Source organism: Pithys albifrons, chromosome Z (genome assembly GCF_047495875.1).
Source record: "Pithys albifrons albifrons isolate INPA30051 chromosome Z, PitAlb_v1, whole genome shotgun sequence".
Taxonomy (NCBI): Eukaryota; Metazoa; Chordata; class Aves; order Passeriformes; family Thamnophilidae; genus Pithys; species Pithys albifrons.
The window spans coordinates 52,909,845-52,919,950 of NC_092497.1; the positions used below are offsets into that span (position 1 = coordinate 52,909,845).

Consider the following 10,106-nt stretch of genomic DNA (forward strand, 5'->3'; position numbering starts at 1 on the left):
TCCCTGGAAGTGTCCAAGGCCAGGCTGGACAGGGCTTGGAGCAACCTAGGATAGTGGAAGTTGTCCCTGCCCATGGCAGGGGGTGGAACGGGATGATCTTTAAGGTCCTTTCCAAACCAAGCCATTCTGGGATCCTATGACTCTGTGATTTTAAATGCATAATAATGTGTAATTACTCATCTACACTGAAAAATATTGAAGCTCTTGCTGTGTAAAGCCACATAGATGTAGTATCAACATTAAGTCAATATATATAGTGAATCACACTTTATTCCAGCTGCTTTCAGAGTTCTCACTCAGAATGTTGCTTTGATTTTTTTTTCCCCTCAAAGGATTTCAAAAAAGAAGGGATACATCTGACACTACATTCCCAGGTAGCCCTGACATTTCTTCAATTACCTTGGGGTTTTTGTTATGATTTTAGTGACAGGCTGAACTACCAGACTTAGATTTGGAGAAGAGTTCATGTTTAAGTAAAACCACCGTAAGAAGGAACCAGAGTGTTCATGTCAGTCTGCAACAGTACAAAAATGCAGCATTTCTAAGAGAAATTTACAAAAGAAAACATCCACCTGAATAAAGGCACAAGGTTGAAGAGAAGCCTAGTGAAGAAAATCAAGGTGTTGGAACAGGATGGGCTTGATCACACCCAGGAAAAATGAAAGGTTAAAAGGTTAAAAAGATTCATCTTTATCCTGAAAGACTATCCATAAATGATACATCATTTTGTACAGGTCAGAAGGTAAGACATAAAGAGAGACATCAAAGAAATTTAGACAAAAGCATCATTAAGGAACATATATAGGACACACCATAGAAGAGAACTACTAGATCATTTTAGCCACTTCCCAGGACAACTGCACATCCACACTCTTACACTACTCACAGTATCAATCTAATCTTCCTTTGAAATTGTTCAAATAAACAGCATTCTGCAGTTTTAAAACAGTCCTGGAAAGCAATCAGCTAGTAGGTCTTGAGTGTTTAACCCAGAAATGACCTTGTGAGGCAACCCCATGCAATTCCTCACACAAGTAAGGAGTCTGACAAGTTACACTGTATATATTTTCTCCATCTCTGTTTCAAAAGCCCGAATTGGAAAAGGAGTAAAAAAGAAAAAATCAGAAAGTCAGTTTCAGAACCCAGAACACTGTCTGTGTACATAATAATTAGTTAGAAAAACAAACAAAACAAAAAAAAACCCACCTCACAAACAAATTGAAGCAGTAGGGTTTATAATACAGAACAATCAGAGAGGAAACCTGGATTAAAGGGTCAGGTTGTGTGCAATGACACCCAGCACGACAGAAGCTGTTGTAGATGAGGGAGATGGACTGAAAGAAGTAAATGCTAAATATAAAATAAATCAAAACCTTCTATTTCCTGTTCTTCATTCTCATGCACCTGGTGTATGCAACTCTTACCCAAAAGTATTTCTTGTGCTGTCTGTTGTAGTTTTACTATTGCAGAAACCCAAGACATGGGTAATCAGATGGCAGAAATTACAGTTATTTACATACCGCTGTCAGAGCTCTCCAGAATTATGCAGGTTGACACAGCATCTTGACAATGATAGGAAAAAAGCAGCTTTTGTAGAAATTCTGTCAGCCTCCCTACATGGCAAATAAAATTGCTGCAGTTAAAACTGGCAATGCAGTCATCTCTTTTAGGTTTGGGCTGTTTGGGGGGGGGGTTGTCTGTAAAAAAAGTTACTATTGTGAGAACACTCAAAGATACAAAAAAAACCCCAAAATTCCTCTCTGTTTAAACTGTAGCTCTATCTTACAGCAGGGACACAATCTGGCTGTGCACAAATGCCTTGTGTGGTTTAGAACTGAAAACAACAAAGGAAAAAAATGAGTTGCAAGGGGAGAGGGACAGGAAGAAGGAAAGTGATCTGCAGGACATTAAAAAAAAGGAAAAAATCTTGCTCTGTATTAAAATTAAAACCCAGCAATTTTCAGGTTCATATCTATAGTGTGAAATATTTCAATAATCAACTCAAGCTGTCTGTGGCCCAGATGGGCAAGGTATGTGCTGGAGGGAAACTGCTGATGGGTTAAACTCTTATACTCACAGAATTTAAATTCTCTGATAAAAGTATTTTCATTGGGAATTTTCTCAGTAGCTTTAACCAAGAGTCTCCACTTGATGCAGTCATGTCCTCCTGGGGAGGTTGTGCCTCTGGACCTGACCCCACTCTCCCACACACCCCCTGGGACAAGGGGTAACACAGAGCACCCCACTTCCAACCTCTCACCTGCCCTGGGGGAGGCCTGGCTCCCTTTCCCTGTTCCCTGTGGCCTCTGGGGTCACACACAGCCCACAGAACTGGAGCACATTTTTTTGCTCACATCATTTGTTTCCCGCTGGGATGTGCCAAGCTCTGGCCCTGGCTCTGCTCAAGGAGCACTGATCTTCCTGATCCTGCTTATCCATCTGCTGTTCCTCCCTGCTGTCATCTGCACACTTCACCTTGCTACTTTAACTATTGTGGTTAAAACCCTGACTCCTAAAAGACTGAAAACTGGATGTTCTGCTGCTGAGGCTGGAAATGCTGAGATACTCCAGGATTCTTCATTTAAAAGGCACACATGAACCAGTACTTCCTTCTCTACTTGCAAACAACTTCACCAAACTCTTACATACATTGTAATAAATCCTTTTGCCAACAAACGGCCACTTATTAGAAAGTTTTAGAGTAGCAGAGTGAGGAATACTATCATTAAAAAAAAAATCTAGACTGTGTTTTGTTGAACATAACCTATTTTCAGTTGCAATACAGAGCTCTGCATCCTGGGTTCATAGGATGACAAGGTCTTATGACCCAAACTTCTTAGTATCAGATCAGATGTGAGGCAAATAAATGGATGTAATTCTCTGATGTGAAAATATACCCAAAATATAGCACATATGCACACAACCACTAAATATTTTGTAAAAGTAAGATGTTTTCATGTATGTTTCACATGATAAGGCATTCACAGACACCACATATTAGCTAGAGACTTTATTAGATAATCATGGTCTGCTTAATTTCTCATCTTTTAAAACTTAAAATAGAAGAGCACCCCTGCTGTGATGGAAGGTAACACAGCTTGCTGATTAGAGAGAAGAAAATCCACACAAGCAAACGAACAGAAAAACCCCACAAGTATAACCAGTATATTCCCACTGCAGCAAGACTGAGATTTTTATAAAACCCCAAAGCACAAGGAGATGGTGCAGATTCTCTGCCTCCAGATTTCTGGGACACCAGCTGCTAAGCTATTTTTCAAAAGTTTTAATTTTGCACATTAAAGTTCTTTCAACGCTTCTTTGGGTTTGAACCTTTTAACTCACCTTTTATTTTGTAACATATCACCTGACTAAGATTTCACTGTAAAATGTTAAAATGAATAAATACCTGTTTTTTGTTCAACCCATATTTATTTAAACTCAAGTTGGGCTTCAAGTGTGCTACAAACAAGCCCAGGATCACAGAATCCCACAATCACAGAATGGTCTGGGTTGGGAGGGACCTTAAAGATCACCCCACTCCCTGCCATGGGCAGGGTCACCTTCCACCATATCCCAGGTTGCTCCAAGCCCCATCCAACCTCGCTTTGGACATTTCCAGGGGTGGGGCAGCCACAGCTTCTCTGGGCACCCTGTGCCAGGGCCTGCCCACCCTCACAGAGGAAAAATTTCTTCTTGATATCTAATCTCACTTGTAGTACAACACTGGCCATTCTTAAAGACTTCAGAAACACTCCTGTTTCTGTGGCTTACCCAAGTTTGAAACGTTTGAGAACCTAACAAGATGAAAACAAACAGTAACCTGCTAACTCCTATGCAACTCACAGCAAATTTGAGAATAACACAGATTTATCTCTGACTCTTGTAGTTTCTTAAACCCACCTTCCCCAGACATCTTCACTTACGCTGAGGAGGTATCAGGCTGTGAGTTTGTTACTGCTCTTGTATGGACATGTGCTGCATAAAAACGTAATTTAAGGCATAAAAATCACCCTCTTAATAAAACGTTACTGTCTTTTGAAATAATTTTGAAACTGGATCATTTCCTTGATTTTCAACTGGATGGCAACTGGAAAAATGTGGAGGAGGGATGATAAGACCCTATCCCTTTTCACTGTGCTGCCATTGATACACAACCTTGTCTGAAGTATATCCCTTGAAAAGAGACATAAAGGATAAGGACATAAAGGGCAGTGAAACAGGAAGCTGGACACATAAAAAAGACCCCAACTAATACTACCAGAACTATTAATTCCACTTATAATAATGCACGGTTTGACATCAAATTCTGTCCTAGGCTGACCAGACATGTACAGAATGCAATCGTATATCCTCTACATGCTTTCTGGAGGCTATACGAGCAGTCATGGAAAATCAATCTGAATACAAATGTAATTTGTTAAAAGAACAGTGAAAATCATTATGCAGGGTCACACTGTCAGCAGTTTGTAGTGAAGCAGATGCAGTCCAAAGATGCAAAGGCATTTGCTAAAACAGAAGAATCTTGGTCTTTGAAAGTCTCTGTGATCTTTTCAGCCTTTCAGTATAGTTTCATGAGAACAAAGCTACAGTTTACCTCTCATTTCTCAGCACTCTTACTCCTTGCAGCTCATTCCAACTGCAGAAAGAGGCCTTATAGAAACTTCTAAGCCTCAGAGAGAGTGAAGGTTTTCACTGAAATGGAGAAAAAGCAACAGCTTTGAAACAGTTCCTTCAAAGTTCCAAAGTATTTACCTCAGGCTAATAGGACACACATAACATAAAGAACTAGACCTGTTTTTGGCAATGCCAATATCATTTTTAGACACTACACACACAAAAATTCAGCAGGCAGCTAAGTGGACAAGCCTGATACAACTTAGGGATCAGCTTCACTACAGATGACTCAGTAATTTTTCAGAAGGTCCTGATGCAAAGCCATTTATCCTGAAGACATGGGATACACTGATTTGCTGTGCACTTACAGTACCATTACCATAGCTGATCAGCTTACCCCACAGCCTGAGGTAAATCTGGTGACTAAAACTGCCATCACTTATAAATTATATTTTACTTTCCTTTCATCTCAATCTTCACTGACTGTTCTGAAAGGTACTGGCTTATTTGTCCCCAAAAATAAGACATAGTGGGAACTCAGGACCCTGTACTACAGTACATAAAATGCACTATATTTCTTCCACCTGAAATAATCTCTTGTACTCCCTGTAGTCACTCTGGCAGTTTCTGTCTTGTCCATTGCATATCAGAATAGCACAGTGGCTTGCATTCAGATTTGACTGAAGAACAGCAACAACAGCAAATGTAAAAGCTTATAGCTGTTTTGAAATATGTATAAGAGGACATTGTTTATTAAAAATGCACCTACATCTTTCTTGCAAACTAAGGGGTAGAAGTCACTGCACCCTTGAAGCCTGGTTTCATCATGTACTTGCATATAAACACGTCTCTGAAGATCAGGCTCCTGCTACCATGAATGAGATTGCAAATTTATCAGACTGGCCAAGAAGAACAAAATTAAAGTCTCCCATTGAGATGACTTTTTCATCATCATCATTATCTCTCTCTTTCTCTCAATCTTTCTCACCCTTCTCTCTCCCTTAAAAACAGTAAGATCAACAACATTTTTTTAAAGAAAGAACAAAACACACACAGACTTCCATCATTACTTTGCAGAGCTCCAACAAAAAAAGCAGTTTTATTTTTCTTTAACAGTAGGCTTGATATGCAGGTCAGTGAAGAAGTGTATGACTTAACTTTAATGAGCACTTGGAATTTACCCCAAAAGGCAGAGAAGAACCAGCCACTGCACTTCCACAGGTTGTCATTGTGCACACTGATGGGGACTCACCAGCAAGTGGTGTTGAAACAATGCAGAGAGAAGTTTTGTGGTGATCAAAACCTGCTTTCTGAAGAGTCCTGGTTACTTACAGAGTCACTGTAACTTTCAGAGGATCTATTAAAAGTAAACGTTATGAGAGCCAGCAAAATTAGCCCTGTATATCAGCCCTGTCAAGCAGCATTTTGCTGCTCTGTTTCAGCAGAAAGAAAAAACTGTATAATTTTCATTTGGAAAGCCAAGGACAAACCTTTAAATTGAACAATCTCAGCTTAAGCAATCACAAAGCAAATGGTTTTCTTTTTTCATTCCTATTTCACTTCTTCTAGAAAATCTATTAAGTTCTCTCTGTTCTGAAGTTACCTAAAACATGGCAAGACCATAGAATTTAATGAAACAATGTCATAGATGTGAACTATGAGAAGTGCTACAGAAGCTCAATGCAAAGTCCTTAGGACAAGTCTAGACTCTGTGGCAGACACAGTTATCTTTTGCTTAAAAAAAAAGACTTTGGGGGATAATCCGAAGTACAAGGACATATTGCATAAACTATCACATGCTCACTGAAACTGTGTGAATGTTACCGGATTTTGAGACGCCACCGTGATGAATAATTTAAAGTCTAATAAAATATTCAGTTTTACTGATACACTGGTTTCATTTTAAAATCTAAAAATAATAATAAAAGAAAAAAATTAAAAGGGAACAGGTCTAAAAGTCAGTTGGAATATTCTGTTACTCATTAGGTCAACAGCAGTTCTGCTGAGCTCGGGAAGGGTACAAGTAGGAGAATAAAAAGGTCTCCATGCCGGATGGGATCATAGGGAGGGACAGAACACCCGCGGCACAGGGGGACGCTCGGAGCTCTCAGAGGACGAAGAGGCTCCGCTGGGAGGATACGGGGGATAGGAGGGGACCCGCGTCCGTCCCGAGGGAACCCGCGGCGGTCCCTGAGCCGAGCCCAGCGCCTTCCCCGGCGGGTGCCTGGGCAGGAGTGATAGGTTGGGCTCGATGACCTCGGAGGTCTTTTCCAGCCTAGCTGATTCTGTGACGCCACGGGACAGCGAGTGATCGCCCACCGCCCTGGGCAGCCTCCGGCCCCTTCTGCTGCGGGGGGCCCGGTCCCGCACCCGTACCATCACCTCGACGCAAGAGAAGCTCCTACAACTTTTTTATTGCGAGGAGAGAAAAACCTCCATAGCCCACACTAATTATTATGAATAATAAAGAGAACTCCCAAGAGCTCCAAAGTTATCTTTGTGGGGTAGGGTTGGCTTTGTATCACTTTTTTTTTTCCTAAGAGGGGGTGAGACACCGAGAAGGCGCCGATGATGTTTGAGATGGAGATGCCCTAATTAGAAGGAGGCAGCAGAAGGGTCGCCACGCAAGAGCTGCTCGCCGCTGCTGAAATGCTCAAGCACCCGAACGTGTTTGCAAAGTGTTCCGCGGTTTGCTGGATCTCCGACTCGGAGCTAGGCAGCCTCCAAATTACAGTGAAGACCGGTGACTGGGGAGGGGTGGCGGGGAGGAAGCGAAAAAGAGATGTGGACAGCTCTGCGGATATTAAATCTTCCCCGCCTCTCATCTGGATTACATTTAAACCCTCACGGCATTCCTTTCCCCTCTAATTAAGCATAGTTTCAAAGACAGAACGAGACTGAGGAGGACGGATTTTCCGCCGGCTTCAATTCAAATGTAGGGATTGGAAAAAAAAAAAAAAGGAAAAAATACTTATCTACAAAGAAAAAAAAAAAAAAAAGGAGAGCCCAGACGGCGGTACCCGGCTCGGAGCCGCCTCCCTGCACTTGCACTCTGACTTTGCGGGAGCTCTGGCTCGATCCCGACCCCCGTCCATCCCCGCTCCATCCCCGCTCCATCCCCGGTCCGTGTCCCTGTGCGCTCACCTCGGGCGAGGCGCGGCGCCGCCAGGCTCCCGCAGAGCGCCAGCCAGGCCAGCACCGCGCGGCTCATCCTCCTCGTCCTCCTCTCAGCCTCTGCCGAGGGATGCGAGCGGCGCTGGTGGTGCCTCCGCCCGGCGTTGTGCTGCGAGGATGCGCAGGGAGGGTCCCGGTCCGTGGGTCCCGACCGAGCGCAGCCCCCGCCGCTCCCGCTCCGCTCCCGCAGCCGCTCCGCAGCCCTACGCGCGGCGCGGACCCCGTCCCGCCGCCCGCCCGCTCTGCGCGCCCGCCAGGTGCCGCCGCGCCGCCAGCATGGCCCGCCCGCCGCCTCCTTCTCCTTCCTCCTCCTCCTCTCCCTCCTCCTCCTCCTCCTGGGGGCGGTGCCGCGGGACACACCCCGGCCGCGCCCCGCCCGCGGCGCGCCCCTGCGATGCGGTGCGGGATGCGGGCTACGGGATGCAAGGTGCAGGATGCGAGATGCAGGGTGCGCGGTGCGGGGTGTGGGGTGCGGGATGGAGAGCCCGCCTGCGACTCGGACTCCACCGGCTTGTCGCGGAGATGTGCCCGCAGCGCCCCGTTTGCGCCCTGCGCCCCCAGGTTTCCCCTCCTGTGGCTTAGTCCCTGTAGGCACCTGCCCTCGTCTGTGGAAGAAGGATGACAGATGTATATGCGGTTCACGCGGGTGTTTTACCCTCCGCGGAGGTGTTTTGCCCTCCACAAACTTGTATCTTGTAGCCGCTGTCCAATCCCTGCCCTCAGCCGTGCGCTGCATCATCTTAAAACCCTTCCTGAACATCCAGACAGGGGAATTGCATTGATTCACAGAGACATGGAATGTTTCGAGTTGGAAGGGACTTCAAAGTTCATCACATCCTAACTCCGTGCCGCGGGCAGGCACACCTTCCAGTAGTCCAGGTGTCTGTTCTTCCACCACCCTCCATCCCCAGGTAGGTTGTCATCCTGCCCGTTACTGAAAGGAAGTTAAAGCAAGAATGTGTGTGGTGAAATTTCAGTAGTAGTGCAAGGTGGGGGACGGGAAGGTCTCGTGTCAGACCACTGCACACTTCTTTTTTTATCTCTTTTTTCCTGTCTGGGTATATAGAGCTACAAGAGTGTAAAAAGTACTAATTGCCTAGTGGTCGTTAAAAGTCTCTTCAGGTATTTTATGTCTGTAATTTGCATCCCCTCTATATGCCCTCATAATAAAAGACCCCATATTAACATTATATTAAGGCTTAATACAATTGCCAAGTGAGAAGGATGTACTGAACAGCACTGCTCTGTTAGGAAGCATTACTGCAGATACAACCTCCGGGCTGCTTGCATGACAGCAAGAAGAGACATCGTGAAATTAGGACTGGAAATGACCCGTTAAGTCGTCTGATCTGTTGGTTGCTTTGGCTGGCAACTCACAGTAGTTCCAGCATTTCATTTTGCAAGCCCTTTGTCTGCCATTAAACGCCTGTCAGTGGCAGGGTGACAGCCCTTCCCTAAAGCTCTGGTTTTACATCTAAGCTCGCAATTAATCACATTTTTCCTTGACATTGAAAGTGTTTTGGTTTCAACACATTGCATTGTCAGTAAAGATTTGAAAGGACCAGGTTTTTCGCACTGGTTAAACTATGAAATTAACAGAAATAATGCACCTTGATAAAGAGCTTTTGACAATCAAAATCCCAGAGCATTTTCTGCTTGCGTGCAGAGCAGTGGTGCACAAACCAAGTGTGTACTTCACCCATCACAGAGGCACAATCCTCTCTGGTGGTACTCAGCCAGCAGTGGTGGGGCAGTGCAGAATTGTCCATCAGGTTAGGACAGATAAAGATAAAAAAAATCTCCTGTACATTAATTCAACCCACTCTGGCTGAGAAGAAACACAGGCTGTAGTCCAGCGTTTCCCTGTGGACACTCTGTAGCTTGCAACATTCCCCAAAACTTCCACTGTCTTCACTGTAATGTACACAATTCACCTGGCAGCACTCACATGGGCTGCAGTTCAGCTGCACAGACGTACCTGCGATTGCATCACTACCTCTACAGCAACTTGGATTTTACACGTCAGTCTCCATGCCAGAGATCTCCCTGAAGAACTACTGCCTGGAAGGAAAATACTTCTATTTCTCCCCGAGGGTTGCTCTGCTGTCAATACAGAGATAGTGGAAATTTAGGAAGCCTTAACAAAGCTTCTGATATTAATGCATCATTTCTTCTCAGTGGTGCTAATTTTACAGCTTATCTCTGTTTTACAACCAAGAATCCAACTGTCATAATTACAAGGCAAGCTGCACTATAGCTGCTGTGGCAGCCCAGCATGCCTGCACCCCCAAGTGGCAGCCTTGTCTGGTTTTTTTTAT

General features: G+C 44.5%; 1 protein-coding gene across 3 annotated transcripts in view; it reads right to left on the reverse strand.

Annotated features, from left to right (window-relative positions):
- The window catches only part of EDIL3 (EGF like repeats and discoidin domains 3), a 241,884-nt gene extending 233,810 nt beyond the window's left edge, over positions 1 to 8,074 (reverse strand). For all 3 annotated transcript variants that reach the window (XM_071580998.1, XM_071580999.1, XM_071580997.1), the window contains exon 1: positions 7,759 to 8,074. In XM_071580998.1, coding sequence (XP_071437099.1) covers positions 7,759 to 7,825 — 67 coding nt within the window. In that variant the 5' untranslated portion in view covers positions 7,826 to 8,074. The remainder of the gene's footprint in view (positions 1 to 7,758) is intronic.
- Between the last annotated feature and the right edge of the window lie 2,032 nt (positions 8,075 to 10,106).